This window comes from Leuciscus leuciscus (assembly GCF_965113295.1).
Source record: "Leuciscus leuciscus genome assembly, chromosome: 6".
Taxonomy (NCBI): domain Eukaryota; kingdom Metazoa; phylum Chordata; class Actinopteri; order Cypriniformes; family Leuciscidae; genus Leuciscus; species Leuciscus leuciscus.
Genome location: NC_138730.1, coordinates 34,262,478 through 34,279,198, shown reverse-complemented (window position 1 = coordinate 34,279,198; position 16,721 = coordinate 34,262,478). Strand labels below are relative to the sequence as shown.

Genomic DNA, 16,721 nt, shown 5'->3' with positions numbered 1-16,721 from the left:
CAAAACCTTTTTATTTTAATTTTTTTTCAATGCTTTTCTCATTTTGGTTTCGCTTTGCTAGTAAGTCCCCTTCTTCCATATTCTCAATTCTCTCCTCTCCTCCCCTTCCCTTTCTTCCATTATCCCTTCTTAAACATTTAAACCTTGTCCAGTAGGGAGCGTTGGCAGTAGAGCAAGCGTCTCGGTGTGCCGTATCTGCGGAAGAAGAGAAGTGCTCCGAGCGTAAGGATCACGCAGACCAGCAACATAAGTGGCACCACGACGGCAGCTGCTCCTCCCCCACTGCCAGGTGCATCTTCAACCTCGATTATGATCACCTCCGTCTCCTCCTTTTTGCCCTCTTCCTCAGTCTTGTCTTCTTCATGTGTGCGGTCACGTTCACGCTCCCGTTCCCTTTCACGCTCCCGTTCCCTTTCGCGCTCCCGCTCACGTTCACGTTCACGATCACGGTCACTTCCTCCACCACCGCCACCTGTATTGGAGTCCTCATTAGGACAGCCCATCCAATCTTTAAGTGCAGACTTGGGGTATCCAGGCTCCACTTTTAATAACTGGTTGTTAAACTTCCAGTACTTATTGGCTTTGTAGAAGTAGGTATAACCTGTGAATTTAAGAGAGAAAAGGTCAGGACTATACAATAGTAGTGATCTTTGGCCCAAAGCCTACATCCTGACTTTTAGTCACTATTTTTTTCCCTCAAAAGATTAGAATTTTGTTTCCTTTTTTCTCTCTCTTCATTAAAGAGGTAAAATAGCCGAGATGTCCCTCTTAAATAAAAAAAATAAAAAAAATTATTTCAGGGTTATTGTATTAAAAGAAAGAAAACAAAGCAAAACCTGGACCACAATAGTAAGTTTATTTTTTTTCTAGTATTAAACAGGACAGTGGAGAGAGGTATGAAAATATTTGGAAAGAGGAAGGGATGGGAGTCAGGAAATGACAAAGGACACAACTTGTGTCCTGATAAATGTGATAAATACTATATAAATCCAAAAAAGGTGTATATCTGTATGCTGATTTGGTGCTCAAGAAGCATTTCTTATTATTGTCAAAGTTTCCACCAAAAAAAATTAACTGTTTTAAACCATGTTTTTTTCAGGATTCCTAAATGTATAGAAATAATAAAAAAAAATAGCATTTATTGGAAATAGAAATCTTTTGTAACATTATCTGAGTGAACAGAAAGCATCTGATTGGCTGTGATTTTATTATATTATGCAGTGTTTTTGCTTTTTGTATGGACAGACAAATTGCTTAGAACCATTAGAAACGTGCTGTGTATGTTTTGAACATAGTAAGAGGTTACGAGGGTTTTGTTTTCTTGGGTTAATGCAGAATTCTGTGTGCCTATGTCTGATTGACAGTATACTATACAGAACTGACAAAGAACAACCATGTCAGAATAAAAAAGCAGATTATAAATCAAATTATAAAAAAAAGATTTAAGTGAAAGCTAAAACAGTTCAAGTGCATAGACTGGAGGTTGATACATTTTTTTTTTTTTTAAAGCAGACGGCAGAAAAGGACTTACTTTGATCTCGACTCATGAAGGCAGCCTTTATGTTGTCTGGAACACCTTGCCATGTACTCACAGGTTTGGGGTAACCTGGATCCACTGACTGCGTGTCTTCATTGTAACGATAATATCTGATTGAAGATAAGAAATGGTTTCAGATCTAAGCTCCCTTTGTGCTCATGCCTTATATTATGGGATATAAAAGCTACTAACTTGTTTCCTCTGAAGAAGTAGGTGTTGCCAGTAGGCGTGTAGAGGAGCGCTGCGTCCAGTTTGTCCTTCGGAAGACCATTACCCATTTCTCTCAGAGTCTTCGGGTAACCTGACTCCAAGTTCGACTCAGTGAACACCCAATGCCTGTCTCCTGCAAGCCAGAGATGACAAAATACATTACTTCTGGAGCAATAAGCAGGCCTGTTAAAGCCTAAGCACAAATCCCCCTTTTTCCCATTTAAATTATGATAGAAGACTACTAGTACCTTTAAAGAAGACAAATTTTCCATCCTCTCTTTCATAGGCAGCATTGATAATTGTAGGCAGACCTCTCCAGAAATGTCCAATTGGCATGGGGTAATTTTCCATAACCCGATTATTACGTATGCGCCAGAACCACTTATCCTAAAACACAGGTACAGGAATTGTGATGAACACATACTGCATGATCTCCAACCCAATATGTACACAGATATTCTGTTAGTACCTTAAACACAAACATTTCTCCTCTGAAAATGCCAATGGTGTCAAAATGGCCCTCGCAGATGTCAGGACCAAAGCTAGGTCCCCCGGGCCTGTATGGTGTGGGATATGGAGTGTGGTGGGGGGTCTGAGGGGTGACAGGTGGTCGGGGGCGTCCTCCCGTGTTTGGTCCTGCAGAGAGTAAAATTTCAGTTTAGTTAATTAGGTCATAAATTAAACCTAAATATTTAGTAAAATGCTGCTGTTCATCACTATATTTTCCACTGTTTTTTTAGATTTCATTAGTTGTATATATTGTATAATGTTCAAATCAATGCTTAATTAGCTTGTTTGCATTTACATTTATTCATGTCGTTTTTATCTACATGATAGCAAAGCAGAATAATTAGCTAATGTTATATATATTTATATACTATTACAGTTTTTATTAATTTTAAATTAGCTTTATTTTTATATTTAGTTTTCATTTTTCATTTGTATAATGGTTTGTAATTTTGTTATGTGCTATTGTAATCTTTGTTAGTGTATTATAATTTATTTTTGATTGTTTTAAATATTACAATTTAGGTTGGATTTATTTTTATTTCAGTTGTAGTTTTAGTTTTGCATTTTGGTTATTAATACACTTCAATGGCAATTTGGGGGACTGAAAACAAACTTTTGAAAACGGTTTCAAAGTGTACGTTTTTGAAACTGATACCATTTCTCTGTGTAAACTACAAAAATGCGAATTTGTGAAAACAGTGACATGCACATGCGTGTTACGTGTTCAGTCTGCAGGCTTGTAGCGTTTCTTTATAAAGTTACATTGCCAACTACTGGCCTGGCATAAATAATAAAGTGTTTTTAATCGTTTTAGCGCATCTGTGTGAATTTGGGATCGTTTTGATAATGTTGTCGTCTGTACGTGAAAAAACGCAAAGGAAAAACTTTTCCATTTTTAGTACATTGTTGTCATGTAAGCATATTCAAAACTTATTTCAGTTATTTGCCAAGGCAACACTTCTAATTTTTACACAGCCTGTTTTTCATTGAATATCCACTTTATTTAACAGTTGAATTAGTTTTAGTTAATGATAATAACCCTGACTTGACAGAACTATGGTGTGGTTTAACAATTAAAGTTGTGATGATATTGACTGTTATACCATAAAGTTGCTGAATCCCTTTACGGTCATCTTCAGGAAGCTCAAAGTTATCCGTGTCCATCCACTGGTAGAAGGGAGCCATGATGGCGGATGGGTCATTTGAATGTTCCATTCCCAGGGCGTGACCCAGTTCATGAACAGCCACCAGGAACACATCATTACCTGAATGAAAGTAAAAGATAACCATGTCAGCACAGGATAGATTTGGCTAACCTTAAGTAGCATTCTGTATAATTGTGTAGTGCACATTAAAAACAACAATTTTAAGACGCAAAGAATAGATAGCACAGAATGACTGCTGGGAATTGTTATTCTTTTTCTTTCAAAGCTTGTTTTTAGGCATTCAGTGCACAGCAGGGAAACATCAAAGAATGAATAAAGCTTTTCAGATAGAGACGTTCCAAACATTCTCATGAAAAGGTAAGGCTGATTCAACTCAATTAAATAAGTGTGCACAAACACCACACTTGCTTGGACTTGCCTTATACTTTCTTACACAAATTTTCAAATCAAATAGGTTGAACTAATTTATGCATGTCTAAACAAGAACCACCATCCATACTGACACAAACAAGTGAAGAACCCTAGGAGGTCTAGAGTATTCCCTAACTTCTGGTGGTGCTGCTGCTTACCCAACAGGTCACGATTGCCAATTGTCCAAGGTTCTGCTGCATCGAAGTGTGTGTCCCCTCCTATGCCATTGCCTGGGAAGTAAGCATGAGCCAAGAAGCCTCCTTCACCGTCAAACGGACTGGCGTCTCCATGAAAGCCATCAGCGAAGAAGAGCATGATGTCGGCAAAGTCTTCAACCTTGTCTCTAATGTCACTGTAAGGGATCTCTCGGAATCGCAAAGGGGTAATGCTTTCCCACACTTTAAAGGCTTTTCTGATGGCCTCATATGTCTCGTATTCACCAACTTTTGGTGTGTAGTTCTGTATGCTGAGAAAGAGATAAGAAAGAAGGATTGGAGAGGCAATTAGAGAAAAGTAGGCCATAGGAAAAAGAGGAATATAGAAAGGAGAGGGGGAGAGAAAGTGATTTACATTACAGACAAGTCACACAGGAATTTTGGCCCTGGCTGTAGTGGAGCAGAATCGTATAGTAAGGCCAAAGATGACTTTTCCATAAGTGTGGTGTGTGTATTTACTAAAGCATAGCCACAGCCATATCTAAACGTTTATGACAGCAAACCTCAATTAATTGGTAATGGTTTGGACGAGAGTTTTGCGTCTAAATTGACTTAAATGTAGTTTAAAATGCAGTACTTCTTTATTGATCCAGCAGAATAGAGTTAAGGTTGTCTCTTACCAGAATGTGAGCTCATTTTTATCCCATTTCAGTCCCTGGATTGCGTAGCGCTTCTTTCTCAGGTTGCTTTTCAGTTCGGCTCCGAACTTGTCTGGGACGCCACAGCGGGGCCTCTTCATTGCCCTGGCGATCACAGTCCAATACATTAGATCATCCACCGCACAACAGATTTAATTTCAGTGATTTTGGACAGGATGGCCGTTCATTTCTGTCCTCATATATTCTACATCTTCCGTGCCTCATTGCACACCAGTGGAGGATTGCTGACACAATGCTCTAGTTTTCCATTCTCTCTTTCCATGACTAACAAGCACATAACTGATGGCCCAAAATAATTCCACAGAGATATCAATAAGCTCTTGAATCTCCTGAACTAGCCACAGGTGTTCAGAAAATGCGACACGGATCCAATGAAGGAAATAGTGTATCATCTAGAGCCATTTTTTTTTCAGGAACATTTATATATATCATTTTTTCATTTATTTTTTAAGAAATGCAATCCTGGACATGGCAGCATTAATTACACTACAATATACTCTTGCTGTCTCCTCAACCATGTGGGCAGCTGACTTACTCTAGAGTAGTGGGATCCATGCTGCCAGTGATTTTCAGGCCATAGAATCTCTGCATGGCAGCAATGGCAGAGGAGACAGAGTGAGGAGAGCGGGCCGTATGTGTGCGGAGATCACCAGGTGGCAAATAACCATATTGCTGTAGCCATGCCTAGAATGGGACAAAAATAATAATTACTGAACAATATTTCACAACTATATGAATAGATATTAGAGTGATGTTGAGGACATACTGTCATGCAGATCTGTTGTATGACTGCATCATTAAAGTCAGTTGACAAAGTGTCCTGTTTCACGTGGTTAGTTTTTTTTAGGTCTCTGTATAAATGATTTTCTTGATCCTTATTTTGTCTTGTTTTCCAGTAAATAAAAAAAAAAAGTTAAATTTGAGAAATTGTTTATTTTGTTAATGAACACTACCATTCAAAAGATAGTTTTGGGGGTCAGTAAGTGTTAAAAAGTGATGGTAAAGACTCTTAAGTTGTTACAAAAAATAGCTGTTTCCAACAAATTCTGTTCTTTTGAAAGCCCTGTTTCCACCTGGTATTAAGATGCGTTTTGATAGATCAGATCACAAGTGGATGAGGCAGACACACCCGTTTACACCTGCTATATTAATCCATCTTTTGATTGCTTTCAACCACTTCTGTCCTGATTTCTTTGAGGGGAGAGTCTATGGGCGGGTAAAAGTATGTTGTTGTTTTTTTCAGACCTTTCGATCTAATGGACAAAATAAGCTCGTGCAATTTACATATGAACAGAGACGACGGGGAAAAAACGGAGCAGAGTTTCTGCTCTGATAGCCACAAAACCACAGCGAAACGCGGTCAGTGTGTGTTCAAAATCAGAAATGGTTAGAGAACATTGTCCTTGGTACGTTTTTGACTACCTCTGGAAATGGTCAAAAGTGGACAAGCTCAAAACGTTTTACACCTCATTTACACCTGTATTTAGCATTGTCCACTTGTGATCCTATCGACCAAAATGCATCTTAATACCAAGTGGAAACAGGGCCTAAGAATCCTGAAAAAGGTGTATAAAAATATAAAGCAGCACAACTGTTTTTAATATTGAAAATGATGAATGTTTCTTGAGCTCCAAATCAGCACATCAGAAGGATCATGTAACACTAAAGACTGGAGTAATGATTTCAAAATTCAGCTTTGCCATTATACATTATATATTAAAATAGAAAACCATTCTTTGAAAACCAAGTTGTAATAAAAAAATTGGATCAAATAAATTCAGTCTTGGTGTGCATAAAAGAAACCATGGTCTTCATTCAAAAAACATTTTAAAAAGTCTTACCGACCCCAAACTTTTCAACAGTAGTGTATATCTTGATTTTATTTATCTTGCCCCATTCCAACAAAATTTCGCAGGATTTGTTGTAAAACAAGAAAAAAGCTATTTGTAATAGCTTAAGCTAAATTCAAGATATATTCTGATTCTTATTATTTTATGCAATTTTGATTCTCAATTAAATGCTAACTTGTTTTAAGGACGTTTAACTTTTTTTACTGGACAACCAGACAACATACTGATTAAGAAAAAAATTTTTTGCATAGAGAAGATATGGTATACCACATATAGCTTAGCAGCTGATATTACTATGAATTGAATAAATAGCTTTGGTGAGTGTGAACTGGAAATTGAGTTGACAGAACAAGAACTTGGAGATGGTAGGAGATGGTCACAATCCCAAGGGATTGGGCAAGGTTCCTTACCACAATTCATGAAACAAAAGTACAGTAACAGGGCCTCTATTCAAAATTCACTTAAAGAAATACTTCTAAACAAATCTATATATCAAGTGTGTGTCTAGACTGATTTATGACCTTGCTTTCCTTTGAGACAAAAAAAGCTGCATTATCTCTGTCTTGAAACTGAGTCAGTGATGGCACAAATGCATTTCTGTTTGTAGCAATATAGGATGATAGATGAGATAATGAAAGGTGAAATGTTATCTGTCTGTGACTCCCTCAGGGAGACAAGATACTGTCTCCAGTTAAACCAAACTGTCAGTAAGTAATTTCCCTGGGAATTTCTGGTTAATACCATTGAAACCTCAGAGACAGAGCCCTTATCCCGTAATCCCCCACCTCCTCCACCACTCTCTCTCTCTCTCTCTCTCTCTCGCTCTCTCTCTCTCTCTCTCTCTCTCACACACACACACACAACTGCAGGAATGAAGGGCAACAATGTAGACACACCCTGTGGGGCTTCACTAAACCCTTGTTCAGCTGTAACTCATATAGAGAAAAACATGTGGATCACATGATTTGGCTGTCGTAGCTCGTGTGGTCTTTGTGAGTAAAGTGTCAACAGAAAGAGGTTCCTCAGCATGATCAGCATGTGTTTTGGCAGCAGATGTGATTACGTCCACAGTCAGATGCTTCAGAGAATGTATTCCAAGTTGATGTAATCCTGGAAATTTTGTTTTTTGTAAGAACTTCCTGTTTTCTTGTACTCTTTATTCCTTTATTTTCTTCTATTTTTATTCATCTATTTACTCCATTTCTGCATCCTTTTTTTGTCTCTGTATCTTTTCTCGTCTGGTTTTTCCTAACTTCCTCATAATGCTTCTCCATTCCTTTCTATCATCAGTCAGTGAATAGTGCAGTTTATCTGGCTCTCTGTGACTCGCTCTTAGTCCTCCGCAGCACAAACAAAGCTTCAGTGTGTTATATCCATATGAGGGAAGGAAGGCAGTTTATGGGATATGGATTGGTGGGGGATGGCTGAGATTGTAATAGATGAAAGTAGCGTGTAGTGAACTGAAACTGGACAAACATCATGTGTGATGTATTTGCTGTTGCCCAACATTTCTTGCATCTCCCTAAAAAACAAGTTCGAAATTGGAGCTCAAAACCATTCCGGCAGAGTCTATCTCTGTTTTCAAGTACTTGCTGTGTTCCTCATAGAGGAAGTCATTTCCACAAAAAAAAAAAAAAAAATCTTTAAATTTTCACAGAAAAGTTAACTCATTCTTCCCTACAGTTATAAATACAATTTGGACATAATATTCACATGAATTACTGGCTATGCCATCCTTGACTTCTGTGGTATGCTAAAGTGGTGGTACCAGCGTCACAAGATGACCGGTCTATGATTATGTCATTATACTAAGAATCAAGACTACTACTGGGGAAAACTATTTGCAAAGATCTGTGTTGGGTTTGTACCTATGAGTATCCAAAATAGCAAATGTTTTATCATTTGAAATAGCTGACGTCCCTTGTTTTTCATTTAAACTTGGAATTCTATTCCGTTACTCAGTGGTTCTATGAGGTGATCTTGTCATAGCCATCCAGAATATTTTCAATGACTAATTTTATATTTTATTATAAAGAAAAAGAAAAATACCACCCCGCACACACCTGGGTGGTTTCAAGAGGGTGTAAATAATCACTTCCAATGCAATGGAAAATACAGAAACAGTCCTGCTTGTAGTCATAGCTTGCAAATTGTATTAAATAATTTCAGTCAACATTCATTTTTGCCTGACATGCCAGAAAATACCTGAACCTTTTTTCAAAACGTTTTACGGGGTACGACAGCATGCAATACCTTTTATAAAAGGAGCAATAGGCACTGTGATGGCCCCGATGCAGCTACACATCAGTGAGCGGTGATGTTGCGCACGCATATAGGCCTACATACAAACACCCATTACCCATATGTTCTTGTAATTTATCCTGCAAATTCTTTAGTATTTTGTTTTATTCTCTCAATAGTTTGTTTAAATATTTATTTGGCAATAAGACTCGGACACTGTTTATTCCTCATTAAGATATTTATTTGAGTTGCAGTACATCACTGACTGGTTGAAGTGCACACAATCTAGTTGGTGTTGTGCAGTACACACATTTATTAATATTGCTTTCTTTGAGTTTAAGTTACCGCTGTGTTGCTGAGGAGTGGATGACTGGAGCTTCGGATGGTGATCGGCTAGTTCCGTTTGTGGTCCGCGCGAATTAAGGGACGCCATGTCGCTTCAACTGCTATTTTAGTTCCGCTTGCCGCTACCAATCCAAGCGGGAAGGAAGTCGACCGGAAGTTGAAGCCGGCCGCGTGCCACCATCTTGTAGCAGAACTTCACTTGCGTTAGCATTCCATTGACTCCCATTCATTTTGGCGTCACTTTGACAGCGAATAACTTTACATCTGAGGCATTTGAAGACTCCATTTGTCCATTATTTATTTCTAAAGAAACACGACAATGTATAAAATGCTCCATTACCTTGTAGCTTATGTTATGGCCCCGTAGAAGCAGTTTTTGTAAAAGTAGGCTAACGATTGCGTCATAACCACACGACTCTCTGTCGCACAGTAGAGAGATTACCGTATGGACGGGAGGAGAAGCTCGCGGGAACATATTTATATGGCTCTCATTCCTTGACTGCTTGGTTCCTCACAAGTGGTGGCAGCGGTGGGATCAGCCAGTAGGGGGCATAGTTTCCCAAAAATATATATAACTTTTCTCTCTCTCCCCTCTTGTCCCTGAGATGGAGATACTCTGTATGCCATGAGCTGGGGAGGAAGGAAAGCGGCCTCAAAGCCTGCTCTAGTAGAGCGAAGTGAAGAAGTATTCCAGGAGCTGGTGGAGGATGGAGTGATTCAGGAAGTAAGAGAGATGGAGGATATGGAGCCTGGAAGCAGAGAGCCCACACTGGCAGACTTGACGAACCTGTTCCGAGCACACATGGCAAAGATGGATGCCCAAGAAAGCCACAGGAACCAAGAATATTGTCCAGCAGGAGCGGCGCTTTAAAGGTCTTCAACACCAGTTTAGTCTGTTGCAGCTGGAGGTGCAGGCTCGCACAACTCCAACCCCAAATCCTCTGCTGACTGCTGGGGACCCCTTGGAAGTTCCAGATGACGAGGAAGCTGTCTCGGGCCGTCCATTGTCTCCGTCTACTACCGGTAGGAGAAATCTCTCAGAAACCCATGGTGCAGGTCAGTTTAAAGAGCCAAGACTTGAGAAGTTATCTGAATCTGATGACATTGAACATTTCCTAATCACTTTTGAGAGAATCGCAGCTGTTTGCCCGTGGCCGAAGGATGATTGGGCCTTTCGTTTAATTCCTCTTTTGACGGGTAAGGCCAGAGCTGCTTACGTTCATTTGGATGTTGAAGATTCTCTTGAGTATGAGGAGGTTAAATCGGCCATCTTAAAGAAATATGACATCAACCAAGAAACGTACAGACAACAGTTTCGTTCTCTGGATGTTGAACCCAATGAGAGCCCTAAATAATTATTTGTGCGGTTAAGGGAACTTTATGGGTAGTGGATTCAGCCAAAATGTAGATCAGTGGAGGAAGTTGGTGAAATCTTGATTCTTGAACAATATTTGAGGATGCTTTCTCCTGAGCTCCAGGTTTGGATCCGGGAACATGATGCTAAGACCGCGGCACATGCAGCAACACTGGCCGATGTGTTCGTTGCTGCACGGAAGAGGAGTCAGTGAAAAGGTCTTCTTGCTCTGCTTCGAGAAATATGGGAGGGAGACCAGAGAAGGGATGAGCCAATGAACATTGTGTCCTATGTGGTGCAGATGCGAGAGCGCTTGGCAAGGATGACCGAATTGGCCCAATCCCACCTGGCTGAGGCGCAAACACGCCAGAAAACCTGGTATGATAAGTCTGTGCAGGAGCGAAATTTTGACCCGGGTCAGAAGGTACTGGTTATGCTGACCAGTACTGAGAGTAAACTGTTGGCGAGATGGCAAGGCCCGTTTTAAGTCAGAAGGAAACTTGGGCCGACCACCTATGAAATTGCCAAGTCAGGCAAAGACGGTCCGGGAAGAATTCTGCACATTAACCTCCTTAAACAATGGGTTCCTCGTCCTGATCAGACTGTGCAGAGCCTGATGATTAGGCAGGTGGAGGAATAAGAGGAACTGGATGACCAATACTTACCCCAGCCAGCTCTAGGAGATGTTAGTTTGAATCACTTGTCACCCCAATGGCAACTTGAGGTGAGGGCCCTTTGCTTACCGGAGGTTTTCTCAGAATATCCTGGGTTCACCACTGTAATTGAACATGACATCGAGTTGAAGCCTGATGCTGTTGTGAGGAGAATGAGCTATAGGGTCCCAGAGCATCTCCAAGAATCACTGAAGAAGGAAGTGGATTTGATGCTGAGGCTGGGGATCATAGAGCCATCCAAGAGTGAGTGGTGCCATCCTGTGGTCTTTGTTCCAAAAAAGGATGGCACAATAAGATTTTGTATAGACTTCTGTTACCTCAATTCTGTGACAAAATTTGATGCCTATCCCACTCCACGTTTAGGTGACCTTACAGATCGCCTGGGTAACTCCAAATTTCTGACGACCATCGTCCTTTCAAAGGGTTACTGGCAGATTCCGTTGACTCGCCGGTCCCGAGAGCTCACCACGTTCAAGTCCCCATTGGGGTTATTCCATTTTAAGGTCCTACCTTTCGGATTGCACGGGGCACCTGCCAGTTTCCAAAGACTCATGGACCAGGTATTACGGGGGTTAACCTTTACAGCTGCTTATCTGGATGACATTGTGATTTACAGCGACACGTGGGAGCAACATCTGCAAAACATCCAGGAGGTTATGTAGCGTCTTCAGAGAGCTGGGTTGACAGTGAACCCACACAAATGTGCTGTTGCGAAGACCGAGACTGAATACCTGGGATTTGTCATTGGTGGTGGGGTGAGGCCTCAGGTGGAAAAGGTCCGGGCCATTGAAATGTGCCCTCAGCCACAGACTCGCAAGGAGTTGCGATCGTTCCTGGGCATGGCTGGATTTTATAACAAATTTATCACCAATTTCTCTAGCAGAGCTGCCGCTTTGACTGATATGGTCGGTTCAAAATGTCCAAATCAGATCAGATGAACGGAAGAAGCGGAAGAAGCGGAAGCAGCGTTTCAAGACATCCGAACCGCCTTAAGCAGGAGTTCTTCCTTGTATAATCCTAACTTTAACCAACCTTTCTTTCTCCAGACGGACGCTTCGAATAGAGGCCTAGGGGCTGTATTATTGCAAGGGGTTCCTGATGCTCGGCGGCCCATTGCGTTCCAAAGTCGCAAACTCTTCCCCAGGGAAGTCCGTTTTTCCATTGTGGAGAAGGAATGTTTGGCTGTGAAATGGGCTTTGGACTCCCTGAAATATGACCTTTTGGGAAGGGAATTTGTCCTGGAGACCGGCCACAAGGCTTTGCAATGGCTTCAACAAATGAAAGACACCAACAGCCGAATAACCCGTTGGTACCTGGCCATGCACATTTATTAATATTGCTTTCTTTGAGTTTAAGTTACCGCTGTGTTGCTGAGGAGTGGATGACTGGAGCTTCGGATGGTGATCGGCTAGTTCTGTTTGTGGTCCGCGCGAATTAAGGGCCGGCATGCCGCTTCAACTGCTATTTTAGTTCCGCTTGCCGCAACCAACCAGCAGATTAACTGTGGGGGGGGTTCTCGAATGTTTGTGTTGGTATTTTCTTTCCTAATTGCTTTTTCTTTTTCCTAGGTTTATTTGTGTTAAAAATATGCACTTAATTATAGTGTAATTATTTAACTGGCCTTGGTATTGATTTTGTTGTTGTATTAGTGAAGTTGTTGTTTTTTGTCTTCCCTTATGTGTATAAATGTGTCCCTGATGTTTAGCTTGTAGATCAGTTCAGTTTGTCTTTACACGTACTCAGTTGTTTGAGTTTAGTTTGTTCTGTTGATCTCTTTTATAGGCCTAAACATTTGTGTTGATTATTTGGGCTTTGTTTCCTTTTTGAAACCTTTGTATATGATTTTTTTTTGGAATTCAGTCAAATATATTTTTTGGGAACATATTTTTATGGCCCTCATTCCTTGACTGCTTGGTCCCTCACAGGCACCATTTTGTGTTTGCATGCAGATGCATAATAAAATCAGAGACTTGAGAGAAAGACATGCAATTTCAAGGGAAAATGAGTCACAACTTCCATTTACTCTGGGCCAATGGAATAACACAGAATCTGGGTGAGCATGTGGTGAATCCAAATCCAATGAAGCCAAATCATAAAAATGTAGTTCAGCTGCTCAGGCTAAATGTGTCAACACCGTAACATCAACAGACACATCCCCAAAAATAAAGGGCTAATGTCATTGTAGTTTACACAACCACGAGTTTACCAGTGAAGTTTACTTATCACGAAAAATAAGCAAACTATGCAAATTCATGCACTGTGATGCACCTAAATCCCTTGGAATAAATTATATTCTTCAGTGGTATTTTATTTTTAGTTATTATTTTTTTTATGAATACTGGTGAGTGGATGCTCTGAGAAAAATCTGAAGATATACCAGTTATATTTATATAATAACAGTCAATGTATTTTATAGATCAAATAGTCAAATTTTTACACCTGGGGCACTTGACTGTTTGATGAAAAGAAAAATAATATTTTTAAATGGAAAGTGCATAATAGGAACATTAGGGAATCTTGGATATATAGGAAAGGCAGTTGGGAATTATCTTAAGAAAGACTCTTTATTACTGCAATAGTCTGTGGGTTGTTTGTCCTGAAGCGACAGGAACTGGACAATTTGTAGTCCAATTCAGCCTTTCATTTCTCTGTTATTCTATCATTTCTGAAATGACATCACTTCTCAGCCCACAATAACTTCTATTCTTTATGCAGACTTGCATCATTCGCACCCCACCACATTTCCTGCCTGAAAAGATCAATCCCATTTTATTCCCATCTCTTTGTGTCTCTTTTCTGTAACATGCCACCCCCTTCCACATCCCACTTCCTTCTTTACACTTTGACACTACATCTCTAACTGTTGGCATCATCTCACATCTGTTCTAAAGCCATGTGGTCAAGACCGTACGGAAAATCCCCAGGCCATTTCCTCTGGTTTTGTCCTATAAAGGATGTGACTAGCCATATGTGGCCAAATACACATCCCAATAAAGTACTATGATGCAAAACTCCCTGGAAGTTCTTCATAAATGTAGTAGCACTCATCAGATGACTTATCCATGACCTGTCCATTGCTGTCAATGACGAGAAGTGCATCACAAAAATAACATGTCATGGTTAGTATAGGAGTATAGAACCATAGTCTGACTTTCACAACAAAGGGAGGTGGATATAGACAGACACTAATATTGTTTAAACCACAGATGTGCATGAGTCTATGGCATAAGGATATCCTTAAGGAATTAAGAAAACTTCCTGCAGGATTGTGATGACTTCCTGTAAGCCAAAGTGAAGAAAGAGAGGAAGAAAAGAGTCCATATGGAGTTTACTGCCCTGTCTAAACCCCTCCTCTCATTTTTGACCATAACCAAGGACAGATGTCATCCATTGCAGAAAAAACCTTTCCCCCCAAACTCATCCTCAGCATATCCTTCCACCCTCTGACCACAACATTACAGTCAGGACTTTTCTTCCTGTTTTCTTGTGGTAATTGGTCGTTCTTTTTTGCGTCCTCAGCATCTTTCAATCTCTGTGGTCTCTAACTTGACCTTAATTCAGAATCCTCCACTCCTCTGCAATTTTCTATGTGTTTACTTTGATCACTGAGCAGCCAGAGAGATCAGACATATTAAATCTAAACATCTGTGACTGAATAATGCTACTGACTTTAAGCTAATGAAATCTTTCCCATATAAAGATTTAATTTCAGAACCTCACAATGTTAATAACACAGCATAATAACTTTAAAAGGAAATTAGTGTGTTATAAAGGGGTCTATAAATTAAACCTTTTTCATTTCAAATAAATCTAATGAAAACCTGTCACATGTTATTAACCCTATTTTAGGACTATTGAGTTGTTTTGCATCATGACATTATTTTCATGACACTTGAGCATGTTCCCTCTCAAATGTCTTAATGTGTATTTTGAAAGGATGATTTTCAAAATTACTGTAATGAAATATTTTTATTATTATTAATTTAATCAGCAGCATACATTAAAGAAGAGGGGTGAAATAAGACCTAGGCTTAATGCATACATATACACACGCACATGAATATATACAAATCTTTAATGAGAATGAGATTTTTGGTGCTTCTGAAAAGAAAACTGGAGATAAAAATGTTTAATGCCACAATGCAAAAATGTTTCATTTTCTTTATGCCTTTCTTTATGTATTTCCTGATTTTGTGGTGAAATATGACCCGCATATGTTCTTGAAAGTTATTGTCTGATTCACACGATTAAGACTTTAAATCAAGGGCCCTTATAGGAATAGTTAACTTTTTTTTTAAATTAAGACGATATTTTGAAGAATGTCGGTAACCACTGACATTGACTTCCATAGTATTTTTTTCCCAATGAAAATCAATGGGGTCCATCAACTGTCTGACTACCGACATTCTTCAAAATATCTTCTTTTTAGAAGAAAAAAATTCATACAGGTTTGAAACAACTTGACGGTAAGTAAATTATGACAGAATTTTCATTTTTAAGTGAACTATTCCTTTAATTCTCAGTCTCCCAAAGTCTGTACAGCATGAGTCTCATATCATACAATCTTTCTTTCTTTTTTTTTTTTTTTAAGCATTGACCTACTTCAATGAAGGTCACATGTGCATGCATGTATTATAGTAATGTTGTACAGTAATTGCCAATGAAAGTTTTATCCACTTTAAAAGTATGTTTGCATAAAAAGTGTTGCCTTTTGACTTTTATTAGACTATTTTATGGATTTAAGCATGTTGCTGTACATCTTCTAGTGTGCATTGGTGATCTCCAGACACAAACACTTACCACCGCAGAATAGATCTGGGTGTGTTATCGGTGATAAATATCTATTAAGTCTCGACAATAATGTAGGATACTCACCTCAGGTTTCGTGTCTTGTTTTGAGGACGATCTGTGCGCGCACACAAATATTAGGAGCAACAGCTCCGTTAACCCGCTCCAAATCATTCTTCAGTCGATGAGTCCTTTGTTGAAAAAAACTTTATTACTGTTAATAAAGTGTGGCTGCTCTTTGTAACTGTCACAACATAACCACGCTTTAGAAGAAAAAAAATATGCAGCTACCACTTTGGTGGTACGAACTCGTTAATTTCTCCAGGAGAAGGGAGAATACCGAAGGTTATCAAAATGTAAACAATTACTGCTATAGATTACTATTGCATCGCATTGACTGGAACTCTAAGTCCTAGAATCATATTGTTTTATGCACTACGCGCTGAAATATTGCATAGAGAGAACGCAGTGTAAATATAGAGAGTGATCCTTGGTAAATATCTCTTGTCTTATTTCTCTTTCATTGCGTTGTTGGATCAAATCATATGCACAGCATCCCCTTTCTCGGGGCTGTAGACGTGGTCGCTCGATAGGTGTTGCCAAAAGCTGATCCTGAAAAGCCAAAGCCCTGCCTCCTCAACATTAGCCCATCCCGCTCCCTTCCACTCCTCGAACTTAATGGCCTTGCTGACTATCTTCAACCGCTTTGGTTGGCTCGACCTTGTGGACAAAGAATACTTCATCTGACTGGCACAGCCTTT

At 39.6% G+C, this 16,721-nt stretch overlaps 1 protein-coding gene across 2 annotated transcripts; it reads right to left on the bottom strand.

Moving 5' to 3' along the window:
• Positions 1-7: 7 nt before the first annotated feature.
• Positions 8-16,614, bottom strand: mmp14b (matrix metallopeptidase 14b (membrane-inserted)). 2 transcript variants are annotated; one of them, XM_082173548.1, is made up of 11 exons: positions 16,400-16,614; positions 16,048-16,151; positions 5,244-5,392; positions 4,670-4,792; positions 3,993-4,300; positions 3,361-3,522; positions 2,217-2,383; positions 1,996-2,134; positions 1,730-1,880; positions 1,532-1,647; positions 8-601 (listed from the first exon to the last, which is right to left on the bottom strand). In XM_082173548.1, exons 2-11 carry the CDS (start codon positions 16,132-16,134, stop codon positions 138-140), a joined length of 1,866 nt encoding a protein of 621 aa, XP_082029674.1. In that variant the 5' UTR covers positions 16,135-16,151; positions 16,400-16,614; the 3' UTR covers positions 8-137. The 2 variants fall into 2 exon arrangements, with proteins under 2 accessions (XP_082029674.1, XP_082029673.1); XM_082173547.1 differs by having other exon boundaries at positions 16,048-16,614.
• Between the last annotated feature and the right edge of the window lie 107 nt (positions 16,615-16,721).